The sequence below is a fragment of the Leopardus geoffroyi genome, chromosome C1 (assembly GCF_018350155.1).
Source record: "Leopardus geoffroyi isolate Oge1 chromosome C1, O.geoffroyi_Oge1_pat1.0, whole genome shotgun sequence".
NCBI lineage: Eukaryota > Metazoa > Chordata > Mammalia > Carnivora > Felidae > Leopardus > Leopardus geoffroyi.
In genome coordinates, this window is record NC_059328.1 from 93907078 (window position 1) to 93931011 (window position 23934).

Consider the following 23934-nt stretch of genomic DNA (forward strand, 5'->3'; position numbering starts at 1 on the left):
AGGTCTAGACTTGTGCATCTAGCTGTCCAGTTGTTCTGCCCAGTTGCGGGCCTCAGAGACATCTTAAACTTAACATGGCCGAACAGGGCAGGACTCTTGATTGCCACCCCCACCCCCCCGCCCCCAGACCTGCTTCTGTTCCAAGTCCCCCATGTCTGCCACAGGCAGTGCTACTCTCCAGTTGCTAAGGCCAAAATCTCCACTTGGCCCCTTTATCCAGTCCATTCATTGTTTGATTGGCTCCACCTTCCAAAAATATCCAGAATCCAGTCACACCCCACCCCTCCCGCCTTCTGACACTGTCCTGGTCCGTGCCCCGCCATCTCTGGCCTGGACAATGCTTTACAGCTCCTCTCTGTTCTCTACACGCCAAAGCCAAGAGTGAGCTTTTGAAGATATAAATCAGGTTGTGTCACCTCTCAGTTCAAATTTCTTCAATGGCTTCTCATGGCACGCAGAACAAACTCCAGACTCCTTCCATGACATGGGCCCTGTGCCTTTCCTTCTTCACACCCTCTGCCCTGGGCTGGCCATGCTCCTGCCGTGATGGCTTCCTCGTGTTGCACCAACACTCCCTCCCACCTCAGGGCCTTTGCCCCTACAGTGCCCTGTGCCAGAGGCTCTCTCTCCCTGATCCTCACATGGCTCCTGCTTCAAACCTTCACTTCATTCAGGTCTCCACAGAAATGGCACCCCCTTGGAGAGGTCTCCTGGCCTCCCCAAGAGAGCATCTCCCCCCACCATTCTCTAACCCTTCACCCTGCTTTATTTATTTATTTATTTTTTCATTAAGTAATCTCTACATCCAACATGGGCCTCAAACTCATGACCCCAAGATCAAGAGTCGGATGCTCTACCCACTGGGCCAGCCAGGCGCCCCTACCCTGCTTTATTTTTCCTCACAGCACTTACCACTGTTGACATGGCTTGTCTGAGAAAGTCTTTATTTCTCTTTCACTTCGGAAGGATAATTTCACTTGCTCGGGAATTCTAGGTGGGTTTTTTTTTTTTTTTAATTTCAACATTTTAAATATTGCATTCCGCTTTGATCTTGCTTGCATGACGTCTGAAGACAAGTCCAATGTACTCTTACTGTTGTTCTTCATAGGCAAAACACATTTTTCCTTCTGGCTTCTTTCAAGATTTGCTCTTTGTACTGATTTCCTGCAGTTTGAATGTGGTACATCTACATGTAGATTTTGGGGGGATTTATCCTGACTGGTATTCTCTGTTAACATTATACATTTATTTGCTTATTTGTTTACTGACTATCTCCCACGGGAGAATGTAAATTCATGAGGGCAGAGACTTTGTCTGATTCACTGCTTTATTCCCACTCTCTGGAACAGTCTCAGAAGCTAGTGACATTCAGTAAATATTTGTTGAATAATGAATGAGTAATCATATAGAGAGCCTCTAATAAGTTTGTGTAAGAGAGCAATATCATAGAATGTGATTCACCCTATAAAATGTCACTATGTTTTCTTTCCTTGATGCAAAGTTGTCCAATCTATTTTTATATTTCAGCATAAAGTTGGCAGCTGCACTTTCTTGGAATAATAACAAATACCACTGAGTAATTACTACAGGGCAAATACCATTTGATGGGTTTCACACGCATTAACTCATTAAATCTTCACAGGAACTCTTTGAGGTCAGTGTAATCATGATTCCCATTTCAGAGATGAGGAAACCGAGGTACGGAGAGGCTAGTTTGTTCAAAGTCACAAAGATACCAAGGGTTAGAGCTGGAATTTGAATTTGTGAAGTGTGGCCCCAAGTGCACAAGCTTCCTTGGGCTCAATGTCTGACTTGTGCCTTATTTACTTTCTTCATTTAGGGGTGACTTACATGGTCACGTGCACTACTCCCAGATGGACAGCTCGGTGAACATCTCTGTGTACCATAGCTCTGTGATGGCTGCCCGGATCTGGGACTTGCACTTGACCCGTGCCTCCCAGGCCACCTGGTGTCCCTTTCAGTCGTTTCCCCCCAAAGCTACCCCTAGCTGAATCTTTATCTCTAGTTGATATTGAGAAGGACTGTTTCTCATTCTATCCTCTTTACTTCTTTCAAAACAAATGTTAAAATCCTTTTCTTTTGTGATTAAACGAAAAGTAAGAACATTATAATTTGACAGTCTATTCATACCAAATTTGGGAACCAACAAGTTAGTGGTGTCTCCCTACCCCAACAACCCCACCCCGTTCTGAAGTGCCTTCCTGAGTCTCCTAGACCGAGGAAGAAGTAGGCCTTTGGGGCCTTCTGCACGTTTGTCACAGTGTCGGGTCTGTGGTGGGTATGCATGAACCTACACCTGTTGGTGGATACGTGGATGGATGGATCATCTCTGTGAATGGTCCATCCCTGCCCTTGTGAAGTTCCTGGGGAGAGGCCTGCCCAGTCGGGGGTCATGAGATCAAGTGCCTCAGGCTGCCGGACTGGTACCATCAACTGTCCGTTGCCTCCTGGGGGTCCCTGTATTCACAGTGGATGCTCACCACCCTCCCCCCAGCCCCATCTCTGTCCCCACACTTACCCTGGCATCCTGGTGGCTTTCTCCCAACAGACTTGCCCCTTCCTGAACTTCCACTGGGCCTACTTCTACTCTGCATCCTCTGCTTCCTCCCTCCTGGGGCTGCGGCTAGGCCAGGCCGGGGCAGTCCAGGACCAAAGCTACGGGGGGGTATCACGGTCGAGGACGGAGCGCTTTCATCTCCGGTGGGGTGGGGGACGGTGCAGTTCAAAGGGGAGAGAAGTCCACGGATGTTTCTTTGCAGGTGGGGATTGGGCCCGGCCTCCTGTAAGTATTGCCCCTGAGAGCCCAGAGTGCTGTGTGTCCCTGGTCATTCCGTCCCCAACAACCACACACTTTGTGGTGGAGAACCCGGAGGGGCAGTAACAGTTGGGGGACCTCAACTCCCAGTCTGAGGCTCCCTCCTGCCGCTTACCCCCAGCCCTCCTCAGTTTCTGCCCAGGTCTTTGAAATACTTAGGAGTACCTGGGAGCTAATGCATGTTTTTATTTTAATAAACAGCAGAGAAGAGAGAGGTAGCAGGGGAGGGAGAGAGAGAGGGATGGCACGGGGGGGGGGGAGGGTGCAGAGCAGGCTGTCTAGGACCCAGTGGGACAGCAGCACAGGGGACAACCCACGAGGAGGGGGACATGATCCCCATCCAGATTAAAGCTGGTAGGGGGATACCTTGAGGCAGCAGGCATGGGTCCGGTGAGAGTGGGACAGCTGTGGCTTTCTTCCTGGAGGGATGCTGAGGCGCCAGTTTGTACAACCTTGGGGAGGGGGGGAAGTGGAGGCGGTCCTGTGACCCTCTTGTCCTTGCCTCTTCCTCTCCCTTTCTCACCCCATGCAGCCAGGTTGGCCACGAGCTCCAAAGCTCCCCAGCCTCCCTGGGGACAGGTTAAGAGGAGCAGAACCAGGATGGAGACGCAGGGCCCAGCTCCGTGCTGCTAGAACCCCCTCAGCCCACAGCTGTCCCCCTGCTCCAGCCCATCTCGTGTCTGCTCAGAGCTCGCTGACTGCGCAGACCAGGTCCCCCACTCCCCGGGCCCTTTCCCAGTGTCAGCAGCAATTTCCCGGCAGGCCTGGTGACAGTAGCCTGAGCCAGCCCAGGGGAAACCCAATGCCATGGCGTCAGCAGCGGGTGCCCCCTGGTGTCTGGGGAATGGGGCTGAGACTGTGCAGAGCTGAGCTGCCCGAGGGGCAGAACTGCCCCCCCATCCCCCCACAGCTCCCTGTCCTTTCCACACTTTGTGGAGGCAGTCATGCCCTCTCCCCTGCACCCAGGGACCCTGGCCAAGACGCTTCTTTCCAGACCCAAGCTGGAAAATGTCACCCACACCCTGGAGACAGTGTCTGTCCCAGACAGGCCAGGCCCTTCCTCCCCGGGTTGGTGTGAGGGCCCTGCTTCAGGGAGGAGCAGAGCGGCCTCGGCCCTTCCCCTCCCGATTCTAACCTAGCTCCAGCACTCAGAGAGACATCTTCGTCCGGCCCCTTCGATGGCCAACAGCCCATGCCTTCTGCCTCTGGTTTTACCTTGTTACTGGGTCTGTGCAGAACACTCACCTTCTCCGTTAGCCAGAATGCTCCCTGGGGGTGGAATGGGTTTCCTCTCTCCTGTGTATTCCTTTCAGGTCGGTAGGGGTGTTTTTCAAAAGCTGGTCCTCAAGGGCAGAGACTGGTCATATTTTATTTAGTCCAATTGCCTCTTAGCAGACTTGACTACTAGTCGATCCGCATGGACACTTACATCCTAAATCAAAATGAGGGAACACTACTGTGTGCGTCGTTTTCCCGGATAATGCGTGTGCCCCCCGCACTTGGCATCAGAGCAGGGGCTAAGCTGAGGTTTGCTGCACCGGATCAGATGGACTTGACCTATAGAAGGTGGCATGACTCATGGTAGAGGGGAGGCTCTGAGACCGGTCCCAGCCTGGAGGGGCGGGGAGATGCAGCCAGAGGCTCGGGACAGTGGGCAAGGGGCCGTTCATTTGGTTTGGGCCTGAGTCCTGGCTAATGTCCAATTATACTCTTTTCTTGGGGCTAGCAGCCCCTCTGTTGCTGATCCTGGAGATTCTCTCACACGGGCCAGCTGAACAGGTACATCCCCTTGTCGTCCCCCCACAAGTCTTCTGCCTGGGCCACAGCTGCACGTGCCGTGCTTGGGACCGGCCCTGTCTGTTTTCCAGGAGTTCAGACTTGCCCCTCCTTGGCTTGTGGAATGTTGCCACCGAAATTCATCTCAGGGTCGCCAGATGGTCCTGTCTCCTCCTCTTTGCAGAAGAGGAAACTGAGGCTGAAATGCAGTAATTTGCCCAGGCCTGCACAGCCATCTGAGGTTCTAGACCCCAAACCTCCCCACCCATGGCCCTGTTGACCTAGACTGTGAGAATTCCTGTGAGCTGCATTTATTAAGCACTTGTAGCATGCAGAGCTTTGGACTGTGTCTCGGGCTAGGTAAGAACGTCTCCAAATAAATAATACAGCTGTTCCCAAACTTGGGGATTATACGGACCAGCTGGTTAAAAATTGCTCTTAACTGAAAAGAGGAAAAGGTTTGACAATTTTTATTTCACTGAGAATAGACTTTCTAGAAGTCCTACTTTCATTATGTTTTGTGACAAGAAAGGAAGAGCATTTCAAATCAGAAAAAAGGATGATATCATTTCTAACTTAGAAGCTAACTGAATGTAACCGCATAAAGAATTCACTACTGGTTTTTCTCCTTTACCTCCAACTGGCAATAGCATCATCATGGGCCAGGTCCCTTCTGTGAACCCAGATTAGAAGACCCAGATCTGTCCCCAGGAGCCCATGCTCTGGTCTAAAGGCTGGCCCAGACTCCAGCCATCACCTCACAGTTGCTTCTAGGCAAGGGTGGCCCAAAGCACTGGAGTGTGGGCAGGGCCCATCCAGACCCTTCTCCTGGTGGCTGGGGAGCAGGAGGGTTCTGGGGAGGGCCTCTGAGAGTTCTGTCCTCAACTGTCTGACATCAGACAGCATTATTTCCATCTGGATGCTTCGACCTCAGAACAAGTCGAGACTGTTCAACCCACAGGGGTCAGAGTGCCAGCCGGTTATCCTGAACCTTAGGTAACTATACCAGCTTTTACTCTCATTGGCTGTGTGATCTTGGACCAGTCCCTGAACCTCTCTGGGCCCCTTTCCTTGGCTCACAGAGCTAATGTGAGTATAGCCATTCATATAGCAAGTGTTTGTATGGTCACAGGGGCTTCTTCTTAAGAAGAGGCTAAATATCCCAGGATCCCTGGGCACCCAGGCTCCTGGTCCCACCTCAGAGCCCTTCCTCCACACCTCACAGCCTCCAGGTCTTCATCAAATCTGCCGTCTGCCCAGAGACCAGGCCTTTGTTCCCTCAGTCTGGCCCTGACACCTCCCGTTTTCCACTGGGTTCCACATGTTTGACTTAAGGTTAGCACCTGTGTCCCCTAGTGCTGGCACATCAGGGCATGGAGTTCAAGTCCAGACACCATTCCTCAGGCTCAGTGGCAGACTGTGGTGGGGGGTCTTCCTGCAATGGGTGGTGGAGATCATCACTGACCCTCCCTCACCTCCTTCCCATCATCCCTCATTCCAGAGACCCTGAGGAAGCCCCTCCTCTGGAAAAAATTACTCCCTGCTGCTCTTCTCCACAGGGGCCTCCCCCTTCCCTCCTCTCCCACCTCACTCCAGCACTCTCTGGGGGGGGGGGTGGGAACCTATGTTTCCCCTCCCTCCTGCCATCTTTTTCTTCCTCCCTCAGCCCCGGCCCTCGGCCCTCGGCCCCCAGGTCTCCTCCTCTCAGCCCTTATCTGCCCCAGGATCTGACCTGCGGATGCACTCCTGCTTGGTGCGCTCCTGACCCTGGGATGGCATCACCGCCCGGCCTGCCTGCCCCGAGGCCAGCTCCGGCCTGCTCTCCTTCCCTTTAAAAGCCCCCATGTCTTGAAGCTGATTAAAACAAACACAGCTCATATTTTTGTTCTTAATCCAATTCTGCACTGGGCTAGGGTCGGGGAGGGAGGATAGGATGACAGAAGCACATTCTTCCCTGTGCCAGCGGGGAAAGCCAGACCAGGTACCCGCCGAGAAGTCCCCAGGGGCTGGGAGGCCATGGGCCCAAGCGGGGTGCGGCTGGACAATCGTGGGGCAAGATTTAGCTGTGGTTCCCAGGGCAGGGTCAGGAGGAAGGGCAAGTTCTTCAGGGCCTTCCCGGAGTGGGGAGGAGGCAAGAGGCCCTTCTGGGAGCAGCCAGCCGGGGAGGGGGAGGGCAGGGGCTCCGAATAGAGGCCTTTATTCTCTCTAGTCTGGAAACAAGACAGGATCTGCTTGTCTCAGCTGACCCCTTCCTCTGACATCCCTTCTCAACACTTGGCCTTGGAGTTCCTCAGGACACACAGACCCAGACCCACGCTCTGGACACTTTCCTCTCTCGTGGGCAAGACCCACAGGCCTCTGTCTGAGCCACAGGCCGTGCCTCCACTTCCCTGAATTTCCCAATGATGGGACCACCTGCCATAGAGCATGGGGGAGAGGGAGAACCCAGTGCCGGTGCAGGCAGAGGCTGGAGGCGAGTGCCTGGGGTTGGATCTTGCTCTGCCACTTATTGGTTGTGTGACTGTGGGTAGGTCTGTCTCATCATCTGTAAAATGGGGGTAGCGTATACCTACCCCATAGGATTGTTGTGAAGCTGTGTGTGCTTAGAATAACAAACACTAAGAACAGCATCTGGCACTGTCCTGCACACTACCCTGTACTGTGTCTGGAATGCATTGTTATAGATTAAAAAAAATTTTTTTTTAATTTTTTTTTTAACGTTTATTTATTTTTGAGACAGAGAGAGACAGAGCATGAACGGCGGAGGGGCAGAGAGAGAGAGGGAGACACAGAATCGGAAGCAGGCTCCAGGCTGTGAGCCATCAGCCCAGAGCCCGACGCGGGGCTCGAACTCCCAGACCGCAAAATCGTGACCTGAGCTGAAGTCGGACGCTTAACCGACTGAGCCCCTAAAAAACATTTTTTTAAAAATGTTTATTTATTTTTGAGACAATGAGAGAGACGGAGCATGAGCTGAGGAGGGGAGAGAGAGAGAGAGGGAGACACAGAATCTGAAGCAGCCTCCAGGCTCTGAGCCGTCAGCCCAGAACCCCACGCGGGGCTCGAACTCACGGACCGCGAGATGGTGACCTGAGCCGAAGTCGGACGCTTAACCGACTGAGCCACCCAGGCACCCCTAAAAAAAAAATTTTTTTTTTAACGTTTATTTATTTTTGAGACAATGAGAGAGACGGAGCATGAGCGGAGGAGGGGAGAGAGAGAGAGAGGGAGACACAGAATCGGAAGCAGCCTCCAGGCTCTGAGCTGTCAGCACAGAGCCTGACGCAGGGCTCAAACTCACGAGCTGTGAGATCATGACCTGAACTGAAGTCGGACACCCAACCGACTAAGCCACCCAGGCACCCCTGTGCTGGGTTATGTATTATACTACACTATGCACTGCCACTCTAGGAAGTCTTGGTTGTCATTGCTGTTGTTGAAGGCAGCTGGAGGTCGTCGTAAGTCTGTCATCTAATAGGTCTGTGGTTCTAAGCAAGTCACGCCTGTCTGCTAGCCTCAGCTTTGCCCCTGTAAAATGGGAAGAAGCCCAGCCTCAGAGAATGGTTGTCAGTTTCCAATGTAGTAATAGACAGGCGAGAACCTAACATTTACATGTGTGTGATGTATATTTATTGGGTCTTAGAATTATGTGATTTCATTGTTAAATGAGACCTTAAGAGACCATCTTGTCTAGGAGAGGAGGGAAGAAGATGGTTAGATCATACAAAAAGAGAGAAAAGGCAAAGGGGAGGGGAAAAAAAGGCACAAACCAAATGGAATGGTTCAGAGAGTGAGAACAGGGGAGAGTCTGAGGAATATGAAAAGGGAAGAATGAGGAGGGAGAGCAAAAATAGTTCCCCCAAATGGAGCAAGGACATAGAAGAGGGTCGGGAAGGGTGGGATGGGGCCAGGGAGAGGGGACAGCTGGCAGACCCCAATGCGGGTCTTGGGTATCTGCCTTGGGAGCCTGTAGGGCTAGGAAGACTTCCTGGCTGAGGTCTCTCGGGTGGGGGTGGGGTGGGAGAAGGTAGGAAAAGGCAGAGATCCTTCCCGCCACTGCTTCCCCACCACCAGGCTTCTGTCAGCTCCCAAGCTGGGAGCTTCCCTCCCCACGTGCCCCACCCTCGCCTCCTGGCTAACAGGTACTTAGAGCCAGAAGATCTCTGGACCTGCCAGGATCAGAGGCACAGCTGGGGAAAACCTCTCCTGGGCTCTTCCTGATGCTGTTGGCCTGGGGAAATCCTAGCTCTGCATTGGAGAGATGCTTAATAATGCTTCCCCCAAATCCTCAGAAGTCTCTAGCTTCACAGTCTTTTGGGGCTAAACAAGATCTTAAAGGTCCATCGTTTGAATCCTAGCCTAAGACAGTTCATCTGCCTGGCCACCTCCAGAATGGGCCACCTCCAGAATACCTATTGAGACAGGGCCCTCATTACCCTTCAAGGGCAATGAAGGGTAATGGGCCCCTTCCCATTTGCTGGGCCCCTTCCAAGACTGACTTACAGTTACTGTAGCTGCAAACCAGTCAGTGGGTAAATAAGAACTTTGTGAGTCCTCATTTTGTGCCCTATCTGAAGGACAAACGGGTGAATCCCAGGGAGGTCCTGCCGGCTGCCCAACCCATAGAGGGTGTGTGGGTGGCCAACCTGGCATCCTCGCCTTCCAGGCTCAGGGGTCTCCCATCCTCCTTCTCGGCCCCATGGTCACTTACCTGGACTGTGATAGTTCCCTACACCACAGCTAGAAACCAAGATGCATCAGTAGGTCAGGGGGAAGGAGACTGGAAATGGCCCATAAAAGTCTCGGGCTCCCCGTAAACACCAGAGCGGGGCTTTGAAAGCCCAAAGCACTTTTATGTGCTAGGTAAAGGGCCTTCCTGTTGTGTTGCCAGGATTTACAGGGAGGTGGGTGGGGGAACGGGGTGAGGTAAGGCCAAATGCAGCCTCCGCCCTCTGACACTCCCCAGGCTTTGGGCTTTTCAGAGGTCTAATTCTTTGGGTCCCAGAGGAGAATGGAGGAAGAGTACAGTTTAGCAACTTCTTGGCTGTCACACTCCGTTTACCAAGCATGGACCGTGAGGCTCCTCCTTGGTCCTTTGCAATCCCAACCCAGCCCCCCGGGGCAGTGGTTGACCAAGGCAGTGACCTGTTCCAGACCAGCAGAGTCCATTCCCCCTGGAGACAGAGGCAGAACTCTCAAGCGGTAGAGGCCAGCTACCTATGCAGTTTTTAAGAACCAGAATGATCCAAATGGCTTTATTTAGGAGAGCTTGTTTCACGGCCAGTCTTGCCTATGCGCTACGTCCGATGCCAGCACCAAGGGATCATAGGGAGAGAGCAGGGCATCTGTACCTGTCTCAACTCCATGAGTTAGGGTGCCCATCCATCAACCTGCCTCCGTGGGACAATAACCGTGGGCATGTAACCATGGGCAATAACCATGAATTTAAACTTAAAAAAAAAAAACAACCTACAAAACCCTGAGAAGCTCCACGAAATCAGTGTGTTATTCCAGCCCACTGTCCCTCTTGGAATGATGGACTGCATGAGTTTACTTTTCTCTCTGGGACAGCTGAGAAGGAGTTTCTCTGACCCATGTTGGGGAGGGAGGGAGCCCCCGGTTCTTCCCCAGTTTCCTGTGTTTACACACTCGAAAGGCCTGTCAGCATCATTTAAAGACCCAGTGGGCTCTCTCTCCCTCTCTAGGCTCTGAGCAGGGTACCTGTTGCATAGAGCAAAGGAACCAAGTCACTGACCAACTCTGGAGCTGGGCCATATGCCTGGTGATTCACACACGTCGCCAAATTTCATCCTCCCTGTGAGCCAGACACTAGTATCCTCCCCATTTTTCTGTTTGGGGGAATTTGCCAAGGTGTCGTTTCCCAGAGCCTTTGGCGGAACAGGGTATGCCTTCTTTCCTTCAATCTTCCCAGCCTTCCAGCTGGGCAGTGTCCACCCCAGTTTACATAAGAGGAAAATGAGGCCAGTAGCGTCCTTTGTTTCACGTGAGCTGTGGGTGTCTGGATCTCCTCCCGCCTGATGGCGGCATGTTGATCTCCCCTTTGCGGATGCCTGAGGCATCTCAGTCTTTGCCCCTCAGGCTGGACTTGTCTTTGTCTTTCCGACAGCCCTGTGCCCTGGGCTACTTTCCCTCCAGAAGCAGTAGCCCGAGCACACTCAGCACCCCTAGGCGTGGGGCCTGGGACTCTGTACCCGGGCAGGGGGATTCCTGCATCGACCTTACCATGACCCCTGTCCCCTGCCTGCTGGCCCGAAGTGCCCACCGTGGCCTCGGGCCTCTGGCATTCTTCCCTGACGCTACAACTCCCCTCTGCTCCTCTGTGACCCTATTGAGTTTCCCCAGGTCTGGCCAACCAAACACTGCCATATGGGGGAGAGTTACATTTCCTGTATATGTGTCAAAATATCTGAGCGGATGTGAAATAGATCAGACATGTATAAAAATAAACTTATACGGGGTGACTGACTACTCCCCTCCAGGGGGAACCAGCGATTCACTCCTCATCTGGGGCCCAGAAACTTGGCTGGGGCCTTGGGGACCACTCCCCACACACGGCTCCCCAGGCTATCCTGCCTCACTTCCTTGGGCTTGGCTCCTTTCCTGGAAGGTATTCTCCCCACGGGACCATGGGTATGGAAACCCCTTGGAAATAGGGCTGAAATTAGCAAGTTACCTCTGGGCCCCGGTTTCTTGATGGAGGTGGCAGGGCTTGCTCTTTTGGCTCCCCTTTCCCTCTGACAGTCTGTGATTCTACAACCCAGGGGTCCCAGGCTAGGCCACGGCAAGGCCAACGGTCACCTCTTCTGTTGGTCAAAACACCATTACTCATCACTTGGCCATTTCCTGTTGCATCGATGTGAGGCCCGGTGGACAAGAGGACAGGGCTCTTTCTGTCCAGGCACCCCGCCTGAGTTCACTACAAAGGCTGGTGAAGGTCATCTGCTTATCAAAGTCATGTTGCCAATCCGCTCCCCCCCCCCACCCCCCCCCCGCTTCTGGCTAACTCTGCATCTGACTTGATTCAGTTAAACAGAGCTCATTTTCTTTATTGCTCAAAGTTTGCAGGAAGCAGCATCTGAGCCTCATATCAGAAACTTCTCCCTAAATGTGATCCAAACTCCTTCCTCGCTCAGAACCCCTTTCACCCTTCTCTCCAGCTGTGTCCTCGCAGGGAGGTGGCCGTGGGGGCAGCGGAGTTAGGTAGGGAGTTTGAGAGCATGCACTGTGGTTTTGGACAGCTTGGGAGATTCCTGCACCACCACTTTGTGACCCCGGAAGCAGCTCAGAGAGAAGAGCCACAGGATCCCCACCACACCCCATTCTCGGGCCATTGGTTCCTAGCTGGCAAAGAAGCCAGCCTGGTCACAACTTCTGCCTTTGCCCACCCAGCCAAGGGACTCAAGGATCTCAGGGCTGAAGACCCAATGTACAGTACCCATGCTTAGAACCCATAGGCGAGTGTCTCTTTTCCATTTCCCGGTAGCTGTCCAGGCTGGAGGCATCCTTCTCCCATGTGGGCTCAAAGCTGACAGACACAATCACTTCACATGCCTCCTCCGCCTTGCTTCCTGCCCCTAGGCCGTCACTGCAGACACACTACTTCTGACAGATGGGCAACTGCCATTCGGCCAGGAAGCTGGCGTCCACGCTGGGGCAGCTCTAGCCTCCATTCAGTCCAGCCGTCCCATGACCCGGCCACCTGCCCCCTGCCCCCCAGGCCAATTACAAATGCCAGAGATGGTCTCAAGCCTGCAGTTCCTGAACCCGAGGTGCAGGACTCTGCTGGTTAGGTATGTTCAGGGCATGAGTAGGGGCAGTGTTTTGGAGAGGCCAAGGGAAGGGCAGGCTGACAGCTGGCTCATGACTCCCTGGACATCCCAAGTTCTCTCCGAGGCAGAGAGCCCACAGACCGCTCTTGGCAACCCCCACCACCCTCAGATCTGGTCCCACTGTTGTGTACTCCCTGCCTGGCCATGAGCCCTGCCCCTGCCCACTAACTCTTAATCAGGTCCCTGTTGGTGAGAGTAAAGAGTTGACCTGTCTAGGAGTCCCCAGAGCGGTGGACTTAATGGACAAAGGTAGTCAGTCCAGTGTGATATTCTTACAGCTCAGGAGGCATCGCAGGACAGAAGCTCTTGAGCCTGTGGACCCTGGGAGGACCATCTGCTGGGATTTCAGGCTGTCGGCCCAGCAGCTTGTTGCTTGAGTTTTAACATCAGGAACAGCTCAGTTGAAGGCATTCTGTAATCTACAAGGGAGAGGAGGGTAACCTCTGATTGGTCCTGAGTTTTTCTATTGGTGGATACATCCCATGCTGCTCCTAGGAATATTCAATCAGCGATTGGCTGGGTTAGAATTTCCTCTCGCTTGCTTTTGGCTCCAGGCTTTTCCAACGACTGGCTGCTTATGGTTAGTGCTACCAGCTGGACAGCAGGCAGTCAGCTACTATAGTAATCAGCAATCTGTCCAGTCCAATGCCCTACCTGCCGATTGGGCCTCCTTAAAGTTAATGAAGCCTGAATCAAATCCAAGTTCACTAGTGCCTTGTTCAGCTATAATTTGACCCATCTTCTCCTGATGGAAGTCTGCCTCCCAGGTAGCTCGGTTGCCCCCAAGTCCAGCCTCACCTAGTCTGTTCCCAGCTTTCTTCCCTCTTTCCCCTTATGACCTCCATTTTGGTCCCGGTGTTCTTTGGGGCAAAGATTACACAGCCGACTACATGCCATCCTCCCTGGCAAGAACCTGCCTTTAGCTCAACCCAGAGAAGGGGCCAGCAGGCAAGAATCTTATCCAAATGTGGCCTCAGCACCGTTGGGCCAACAGCCAGGTTGAAAGGATGGCGTAAGCTGAAGGGCCAGCCTTGGCGTCTCTCCGGGAGCAGCAGAGAGCCCTTTTGGACCCGTGGAATCACTGTGGCTGCATCTTTAGAGTGGCCGCAGGCTTCTCCAACCAGAGACGGCTGTGAACTTAGTGCAAAGACCAGCAAGACTGGGAGCTATTCAGGGCAGGGTTCTGTGGGCATCTCCTCTCTCCTCGCTTTGAATGCATCATGTTTGATCTTTTGCTGCATGGTAGAGGGTTCCTGCCACTCTGATTGATGACACAGATCTTCAAAGGAACAGCCACCCCTAGAGGGAAGGGAGCACTCATCAAAGCTGTTCCTGGGTGGGGGGGGGGAGGAGGGGTGGTGCCCACGAATGCCAGGCCCTCCGGACCCATCTGGCCCTCAGACAGGTCTCTGTAGCTGCCACCATTCCGCCTGACCCAGGAGCCCCTTGCTCTCCCACTTAATCCAGCCTGGATGTGAATAAGTCTTTTTTTCTTATGGTTGCAACCAAGACAAGATTATAGATTTTGTATGTGTGTATGTATTTATTTATTTAAGGAAGCACTTTATAAGGACACTGTAGGGGAAATAGTACTCTGGGACTGGAGGACACATGATGAGTTATAGAGAACCAGTCCTGTGAATCAGAATCTGCCCCAGGATGCTCCTCCTGGCCTGGCGCATCAACCCCTGCCCCAGCCACCAGGTCCCTGGACTCTCCCCGCTCCCGGGCCCCAGGTGAGGAAGGAGGTTTCCTCCTTGGCCCCACAGATCCTTCCCCAGCCATCTGACACTCTCTGTGCAGGTGCCACCCATAGCCTCCTGGAGGACTTTTTTTTTTTTTTTAATGTTTGTTTATTTTTGAGAGAGACAGCGTGAGCGAGGTGGAGGGAGGGGGGCAGAGAGAGAGGGAGACACAGAATCCGAAGAAGGCTCCAGGCTCTGAGCTGTCAGCACAGAGCCTGACGCAGGGCTTGAACTCGTGAACTGCGAGATCATGACCTGAGCCGAAGTTGGACGCACCTGCCCTCTGGTGCCCCACCTGCCAGGTCCAGCCTGAGTGCCACCTTTTGTTCCTGGTAAATTTGCAGAGATCACTCCCCACGGTCTGGTGCACATAACATACCCGGCCCGTACTTAGTGTATGAAGTGGAAGACCGGGTGTGTGCGTGGACAACAAGCCCTGGGCCCCGCGGGTCTGAGCCTTCCCCTAGTTCTCAGTGCTCGCTGATGGTCCCTTGTCTGAGGGGTCATCTGGCTGAGGGTTTTGAGGATTTTACACTGAAGTCCAGAGTGCATTTAGCATGTTTAAATGAACATCACAGTACCATGGCTACAGGCTGACACAAACTACCTTTGTCACACAGCCCAGGGTGTAGATGGAGAGGATGCCCTGTGTGGATCACTGTTGAGGCGCCCCCATATGAGCTGATGGGCCACCAGGCACACCACGGGCAGCATCCGGGGCTCACAGAGATGGTGCTGAGGGAGGAGGAATCTCACTCTTGGCAGTGGAGCACTGGCTGGGGTCCTGGCGTTTCTGCAGCCCTGGCAGAGCTCAGAGACACTGTGGGACAGAAGCCCCTTCACTGATCTGAGCTTAGGCGGGCAGAGCGTGTGTGTGTGTGTGTGTGTGTGTGTGTGTGTGTGTGTGTGAATGAGAGAGTGTGAGCTCTCCCTCCTTTGAGACTCCCATGTGCGCTGCAGAGATTTAGCGTGTGTTATGTTTGATTCAGAGAAGTCTGGGCCCCTGTAAAGAACAGTTCTGTGAAGGTGACTGGCCCCTGCCTGTTGTCCCGTTTCACTCCTGCCATCCCGCCTGCCACCGCACTCCAGCTATGCTGAGTCCCATACTCCTCCCCGCGGACGTGTGCTGGGCCCTCAGCCAGGACGCCCTTCTTGCCTTCTTCTCGGCTGGGAGGGTGGGCAGCTCCTCCCCCTCCTCTGGCCCCATTCAAAGTCCCTCCCTGGCAAAGGCTCTCAGTCTGGGCTGTTTGGGGTCCAGAGTTCCTTCCCTCTGTGGTAAAGTCTATGCACGGTGCCAAAATGGTGGGTTGAAGTGCATGGATCCCACGGAAGGGCCTGTCCGACTATCCTCTCTTCCTGCCTCAGGGTGGGCACTGATGTGTGCGCCTGCAGCCGGCGGGGGGGGGGGGGGGGTTTCACTGGCAGTCTGCGGGAGGGAGGACGGTCTCTGGCCCCTGTTCCCTCCGCTTGTGGGGCTGGCTGCTGGAGCCAGCCTGGGAGGTCACAGTGACATCTAGTGGTCACAGCAAGCCGCAGCCCCACGGGGTTTTCCAGGTGTGGGTCTGAGTCCCATGAGGGACAGGGTTAGGCTTCTGAGCTGCTCCCAGCCAGCGTCTGACTTCTCTCTAGGGCCCCAGGACAGTACGCAGGGCAGGACCGGGGTTGTCTGGTGCAAGGACCAGGGCCCGGAGAGAGTCTGGGCCGCCTACAAGTCAGCGAGGGCAGGGCCAGGATGGTTCCTGCGGCCCAGGGCCATCTGCCACCCTCCTTCCACTTTGGCTCCCTTGGCCCTGCCCGGCCGGGACCGCACGCCTCAGTCTCAGCTCCCTAAGACCTGGCAGGGGGACCTTGGGGCACCCCTTGGAGCAGCCACAGACCCACTTTTGTGCAGCTGCTGAGACCAGTGGCAGCCAATGGATGAGGGCCGGGTAATGGACCTCATTTACCTACCAAGCACCTACTATGTGCCAGGCACCACAGAGGGCAACCGGGGGGGATGGGGCCGCCTAAAGAGCTGCCCGTCTGTTCCGGGCTGGGCCTACCTGAGCACAGAGGAGCCTGAGAGACCCGTCCTCGAAGGGGCAGGGGTCCCTGGTGACAGCTACAGGAGGTGGCACCGGCTGAGTGGGGTCTCTGGCAGCACGGAGGTGGGCCTGGGGGCAGCCACGTGTCCACCCTCATCCTGCCTGTTAGCACTGTCGCGAGGGTGTCCAAGAGTGTCCTGCACTGTGTGGTCCTCGCTGGTGCCCAGGAGATGCTGGTGAAAGATGGGGTTCGTGTAGGGGTGGAGGCTGCAGGGGCCCTAGTCCTGACTCCTGGCTCTCAGCCCCTCTGTCAGTGAACAGCTGCCCAAGCTCCATTCTCTCTGCCACGGTTTGCTGTGGACCATTTGCAGGCTGTAAGGGGAGAGTAGAGGGACTCTGCTCTCAGAAGGAGGCTACAGAAATTCTACTGTGCTTTTTTTGCATTAACAGTTCCTTCCTGCTCCTCCTTCTCCACTCTTTGCTTTCCTAGTACAGGCGTCTCTGTGCTGCTCCTGGGCCCTGTACGTCCTCTCCTGTCCCTTCCTTGCTTCTCTCTGTACTCCCCCTTTCTGCCCCTCCTGTGCTCAGCCCTCCTGCTCCCCACCCCCCTCCCCTCCTCTTTCTGTCCCTCCGTCTTTTGCTGGCTTTGTCTCCGTGACTGTTTCTCCCCCAAGCTTCTCTGTCTTCTCTCTTCCCTATGCCTCTTGGTCTCTCCCCCGCTTCCCTGGAAGGCCAGCCTGATGTTGTTCAAGTGCAATAACTTGATGACGTGCCCAGGGAGGGAGGGGGGCAGAGATCATCACCTATCTTTTTGATGAGCCTCTTGTGCAGCCCCAGGGAGTGGTTGTGCTCTCTCCAGAGCCCAGAGCACCACCGCCCCCCCCGCTCCCCCCCCCACCCCCCCACCCCGCCACCAGCTGTCATCGAGCACCTTGGGCCTTCTTCCCCCTTGACTGGCCAGGTCTGCAGATCCTGGATGGTCCGGCTACCTGTGCAGGCAATGAGAGCTGACTCCGGCCCCCTGGGGAGTCATGCTTCGGGCATGCTTCTGGGTGTCACCGGGTCTTCCCTGACAGCTGGGGGTGACAGAGCCCACATTTACAAGTTTATATAAATACGTACTGAATGCCATCAGGGACCAGACACTGTACATGGCCTGCCTCTCCTGGCCGTCACAGCCACCCTGTGTGGGGGGCTGAGCAGTGACCACACCCCCATGAGAATCCAGAAGGCCTCAATAGCAGGCTTGCTTAAGGCAGGCCCCAGGATGGCAGATGGACACATGGCTTTTATGGAGTTCACGGCCTACACGTACCAACATCCAGTCTGTTCAGGAGTATGGCCGGGGCCTCCAGGCACCTTGGCATTCACAGATGTGTCCCCAGAGCCCTCCCCCAAGGCAGACATGGTGCTTGTTTCCCAGCGACACAGTTGTGTCTGTTGATGTTTGCGAGAGGCTCTGAGCCTACCCTACTGCCCCGGTTCTCCCTTGCACGCGCTCATTCCTTTCCCTCAAGTCGCAAACCCAGCCATTCCCGCTAACCTTCCCCCCAATTATGGCAATCATTTCTGATTGCATGTTCTGATTAGACAATTGCATTTGCTCATGCTAATTGCATAATTAAGACAAGCAATTACATGGGAAAAATTATGAAATTTCCAGGTTCCAACTATGACTTGAGGGCCCAGCAAGGTGCCCCCTATTGTCCCCCTTGGGGAAGGCAATGGGAGCTCTAGGTACTGCTCCAGGGGGCAGGTGGTGATCTTCTCTCTCAGTTTCCTGGGACAGCGCTAATTCTGCCGCTTCTCTCCTCATGGCCCTTTAGGACCATGGGACTCTCTAGACCAGGGAGCCTGATTTGAAAAGCATAAATCAGCAGCTGTGGCCCTCACCTGTCACAGGGGCACCAAGTAGCCTTGGAGAGATGGAGCCTGAGATGGGGCTCTCACATGCTTCTAGAAGCCAGGCCCTTCCCCAGTATTGCCAGTGTCCTGGGCAGCACCCCCTGGGTAGATGGTCTGAGGCAGAGAGGCGAGGCAGGCGGCTTGTTTTCCCTTCCTCCGTGCTCAGAACTCTGACTCCCGCCACTTTCCTCGGAAGTCCCACAGCCAGTGAGAGAGATTGCAAGCCACCCTCTTCCCCATCTCACCTTCTTTTGTGTCCTGCAGAACACATCTCAAACTTTGGCCCCCTCCAGGAAGCCTTCTTGGATTAACTCTGCTCTGGGCATCTCACATGGTATGTCCTCAATCCTGCCCATCCCATGCGTTGTCTACCACAGGATCCTCCTCTCCAGAGGCTGGGAGCTCCCAGTTGGCCAGGGAGAGGCCTCATCCCTGCGTTACTCCCTCTGCACAGATGCCCTGACATCATGGAATTCACAGGGAGGGGAGGGGGGGGGCAGGGCACACACTATATGCACATTTGCAAATTCTGTCTTATTTCAGATGCACCAAGGGAGTTGACTATTTAAAGAATACTATAGCAGATCCTTTGGTAAAGATTAGAATCACTTGCTGATTTAATTTTCATGTGAATTTGGATTTTCATGTCTCTAGGGGAAGAGGGAGGGGCAAAGGAGAGGCTGCAGGCAGGTTTATATCTTTCCACAGCCTGTGATACTGGATCCTGCATAGCTCAGCATGTTTAAATTTTATCTTCATTCAGAAGACGTGATTTGAAACCTTCTCTGTACCCGGCTCTGCACCGGTGGTAGGGGATACAAAGACTGGTGCGACTCCCTCCCTCCTGATAGTGAGGGAGACACAGACGTGTGCCAGGGGCATCCACACAGGTGTGCTCAAGGGGGGTGATAGATGCAGGGAGGTGGGACTGCCTGCACCCAGGACTGGGACAGCAGGGAAGGCTTCATGGAGGAGGTGGTTTTCAACTAGCATTACAGACTTCACAGGGGACAAGCAAGTAGAGGAAATGGCAGGTGGTTGGCTGCAGTGGAGGGTGCAGTGGGGGGGAAGCAATGAGGTTTGGGTGGCAAGCAGGGCAGAGCCATGGTGCCCACGGATGTGGGGCTGAGGCGGCTAATTTTGATTCCAAAGGCTAAAAGGATTAAACTGGATGGTGTTACACAGAGTAGGGACTTGGCTCACTTTTATTTAGGAAGAGCCCTTTGGCTGCTGCACGAATGGACCCAAGGGGGTGGGACTGGACAGAGGAGATGAACTATGAATTCTGAGCCACAGAAAATGGAGGAAGGGGAGAACCTGAATTAGCTCGGGGTCAGTGCAGATGCGGACGAGACAAGACGTGGGTTTTGGAGACCTTTCCGAAGGAGAAGGGAAATAACAAGAGGGCTCATTTAAGGGAGAAGAGGAGGAGGGAGGTGCGGAAGCAGCAGGGGGCCCGTGGCAACACTCTAGTTGGTGGGAAAGGGCAAGATGTCAGGGATTTCTTGCCTGGCGGGCTTGGTTTCCCTATGGACTAGAATTTGGGTCACTGCTGAGAGTGAGAACGTGGCCAGGACCTGAAGAAGGATGGTGTTTCGGAGCAACTCTGGGCAGGGGATCAGGGTAGGTGCTGTGGAAGGGAAAGGTCTGGAAAGTCCAAGGTGTTGGCAGCTTGGAGGAGATTTTTTTTTTTTTAATGTTTATTTGTTTTTGAGGGAGAGAGCACAAGCGGGAGAGGGCAGAGAGAGAGGAATACAGAGACTCCAGAGCGGGTTCCAGGCTGTCAGTACAAGGCACAACGTGGGGCTCGAACCCACGAGCCGTGAGATCATGATCTGAGCCTGTGGGATGTTCTACTGACTGAGCCATCCAGCCGCCCCTGGAGAAGGTGGTTTTTAACCAGTGTTCAAGTGTAGCCCAGGCTGAATGGAAGGAAAGGAGAGGAGGAGGAAGAGGAAGAGAAGAGCTCGCAGAGAAGAGTGGAGCATGGAGAGTGAGGGAGCCGGGAGGGGCTCCCTGGCAAAAACCACCCCACCAGAGGTGCACCCATTTCCCGCTGCACCTGTTTCCAAAATTTGGTTACGATGATACCTTCCTCCTGGGCTTAAATGTGCCAGCGTATATAAAGGGCTTGACCCAGGAGACCTTAGACAAGCGGACAGAAAACTGCCAGCACAGAAGTAGCTGACATGGCAGAGGCCCCGTGCATGTTCTGTATTCACCTCGGAGCCTTGGGTGTCTGCCGAGTGCCTGGAACACCAAAGGCCCCGAGCAGATGTTCCCGGAGACAACAGGCACTAACGGCCAAGACCCAAGCTATGCTGCCCACGTGTGATCAAGCTGAGCTCCGTGGTCTCCTCTGGCAAATGGTGCCTCCGAGGTTGTGAGGATTCGACGCGGCGAGGCCCCCCGATGCAGACACGGGTGGTGAACCGTTCTGTCCTCTCCACGCTCACCTTCCTGAACTCCTGAGGCCTCCCCCTGCCAGCGCCTGCAGATCTCTGCCCAAGGGTTTTCCTCTGGTCACAGGAGCAATGGCACTCGTGCAGGGCATGCAGCCAAGGGGTTAGCACCGCCACCAACCAAAGGCAGGGGCCCAAGCACACACATTCGGTGGTACCACTCAGGTGGACTCCACGCAGCCTTCCGGAGCACCCAGCAGGATTGAAGCCTCCCGGTTACTCACAAGGGCAACCTGCTTCTTCCTTCAGCTCTGTCTTCCCTCCCTTCCTAGTCTCACCTCCTCACCTCCCTGCTGGCGCTTCCCGGGGTCTCCTCCCAGCTAAATTCGCGCCCTCGAATCCCTGTCTCAGGGTCTTCTTCTGGGAAACCCAATCCAAGGGAGCGTGTAAAGTGCTCGACAGGAAGAAGGCACTTGGTAAATGTTAGCCGGCTCGCTAGACTGAAAGCTTCGTGAGGGCAGGATGTATCCATTGCGACAGGATCTCCCCCATCCAGGGACAGGTCCTGGCGAAGAAGGCACCCCATCCATATGTGTCGAATGAATCCACGAGGACGTGTTTCCTTTTGCCCTCTTTGCTTTGGGACCCTCCTCCTGTTCCCTCTCCCGCTCTCCTTTCTCCAGATCGTGTGTTTTCTTTCCTGGCCCTCCTTTTCTCCTCTTCTCTCCTCCTTTCTCTCTTCATGGGGAAACGAAGGGAGACATGTCCCTCTAATTTTGCCAAAGTCCCACTCTCAGAATGAGCCCTCCTGTAGCATTGTGACATCACTGTGCATTAGCCAATGGCTGTCCATTTGGGCTGCCCCCCCCCCCCCGGCCTCTGAGGGCCACCGCCCCCCATTGATAGAAGTCACCTGCTCCGGCACTGGCCCTTAACCCTCAGGGCAGCTGCAGAGTGGAGCATGGATCCCTCCTGATTCCATTCTTGGCCCAATGTTCCTCACAGTCAAGCTGCTTCTGGGCCAGCGATGCAGCCTAAAGGTGTCAGGGCAAGAGAGTGTGGCCATGCTGAAGAAGCTGGTGTCGGAGCGACTGCAGGTGCCCGAGGAGCAGCAGCACCTCCTCTTCCGAGGCCAGCTTCTGGCCGATGACAAGCGTCTCTCCGACTACCGCATCGGGCCCAACGCCTCCATCAATGTCATCATGCGGCCCTTGGCAAAGTCCGCTCCCGGGGAGGCCCACCAGCCCCAGCCCCTGTGGCACCATCTGGGCCTGGTCTTAGCCAAACACTTTGAGCCCCAGGACACCAAGGCGGTGCTGCGGCTGCTGAAGCGGGAGCACCAGGAGCGCCTGCAGAGGATAAGCCTGGGTGACCTGGAGCGGCTGGCGCAGTGCCTCCTGGTAGAGGAGCCGGTAGTGGAGCCCCCGGGGGAGAAGGAGCCTGAGGCCGAGACCTGGGCTCCCCAAGACAAGGAGGAGGAGGAGGAAGCAGAGGAAGAGGAGGAGGGGAAGGCTGATCAGTAAACTGGCCCCTCCTACTCATTTGCATGTTCAAATCCACCTGGTCTCATCCTTCTGTGTTCCTTGGTGACTCCCCACTAGTTCCTGCTGAGGGAGATGCGTCCGCACCCCTTTCTGAAACTTCAGAGCAGCTGGACCCCTCTGTCCTCTCTTGGGTCTGTGGTACCCGCTCTGAGACACAGTATGATTCCACCCCCATTACTATCCCTGACAGGGTTCTGATCACCCCATGGGTGGCCCTAAAGGGGTGGTCAAAGGCCGCCTCCCCCTCCTGGGCTGGACACCCCCTAGGCAACCTGCCAGGCTGCAGAAAACCTCCTGCCCAGAGTCTCCATGGCTTCTCCTTTGGCGCAGAAAGACAGATAACGTGAGTTCATCTTTGTGTGTCCCCAGGCCATGGCACCTGCCCTCAGGGTGTCTGACAGCCAAGAGATGAGGAATGTCACCCCTTGTCCTCTGAGTGAGGCGATCCTGCTGTCGCTTGTGCTTCCACAGCTCAAGGGGCAGGGCTAGCAGAGGCGGGGAGACGGGGGGAGCACCTACTGGGTGGCAGGCTGTCAGGCCTGGATGCTTCAGGAGATACACAGACCAAGAACAGCAGGAAACTGAGGCTTGGGCAGAAAAGGTGGTTTGCACAGTCACTCACTGTGGTCAGCGTGACAGACCCCTGCCTCACCCCCTGCCCCAAGTCTCACCCAACAGTGCGTGTCCCTGAGCCCCCCTTACCTGCCCAGCACTCCCTGGGGAGCAAGAATGGTACCAGTCGACATCCTTGCCCCCACAGAGCATGCAGCCTGGACAGAGAGGGCAGAAATGTGACAAATAAAGCCACGACATGACCACAGAGTATAGCCCGTGTGACTGAATATCCAGGTGAAGCCGCCACCTCGCAGGGCCCTGGGCTCAGCTTGGAGGGGCCAGTCTCACAGGCTACAGGAAAGCCGGGCTTCCTCCTCCCTTCTGGTGTGAGTGGGTGGTGCTTGCCAAGGGCTGAGGAGCCCCCACCCTGGGTGTGAGGGGCCACGGAGCTCCCTGAGAGCCTGTCCTCCCAAGTCCCTAAGGTGCTGTTCCTTTGGTTCTGTCCTGTGATGGAGGTGGAGGGAAGGCGATGAAGGACAGTGTCCTGAAAGGAACACGCAGGGCCACTTCCCTGGAAACCTTCTGTCCTTGGCCTAGGGCCCCTGCGACTGATTCCAGTCCTAGCTCCGCCGTGGTCTCGCTGTGTGACTTTGGTTAACTTACGTTCCCTGTCTCATGCAAGGTTTTGCACCTGTTAGATGGGGATGTTATACAGCTGAGCCTTGAACAACACGGGTCTGAACTGTGCAGAACCACTTCTAGGTGGGTATTTTTGGATAAATACAGCACAGTACTGTAACTATATTTTCCTTATGATTTTCTTTTTCCAATTTTACCCATTTTTAAGTATTTTTTAAATGTTTATTTTATTTTGAGAGGGGGGAGGGGCCGAGAGAGGGAGACAGAGGATCCAAAGCAGGCTCTGTGCCGACAGCAGTGAGCCCAACGTGAGGCTCGAACTCATGAACCGTGAGATCATGACCTGAGCTGAAGTCGGATGCTCAACGGACTGAGCCACCCAGGTGCCCCCCCCTATGATTTCCTTAATAACATTTTCTGTCCTCTTACTTACTTTATTGTAAGAACATGATATATCATATGTATAACATACAAAATATGTATTAATGGATTGTTTATGTATCGGTAAAGCTTCCAGTCAACAGCAGCCTATTAGTAGATAAGTTTGGGGCAAGTTAAAAGTTATACATGGACTTTTGACTGGGTGGGGTGGGGAGGGGGTGGGTGCCCCCAAACCCTGTGTTGTTTAAAGGTCAATTGCCTTATGATGCCAGATGCT

The 23934-nt window shown here is 54.5% G+C and overlaps 1 protein-coding gene and 1 long non-coding RNA gene across 2 annotated transcripts; one reads left to right on the top strand and one right to left on the bottom strand.

The window, feature by feature from the left end:
- Nucleotides 1-3005: 3005 nt before the first annotated feature.
- On the bottom strand, nt 3006-9493 carry LOC123598413. The gene is made up of 3 exons (XR_006712588.1): nt 9324-9493; nt 4082-4268; nt 3006-3288 (listed from the first exon to the last, which is right to left on the bottom strand). It is a non-coding gene; the product is annotated as an uncharacterized LOC123598413 (long non-coding RNA).
- Nucleotides 9494-21399: 11906 nt separating this feature from the next.
- Nucleotides 21400-22900, top strand: UBL4B (ubiquitin like 4B). Its single transcript, XM_045478593.1, has one exon. The coding sequence runs from the start codon at nt 21531-21533 to the stop codon at nt 22059-22061; it is 531 nt and encodes a 176-aa protein (XP_045334549.1). The 5' UTR covers nt 21400-21530; the 3' UTR covers nt 22062-22900.
- The last annotated feature ends 1034 nt before the right edge of the window (nt 22901-23934 follow it).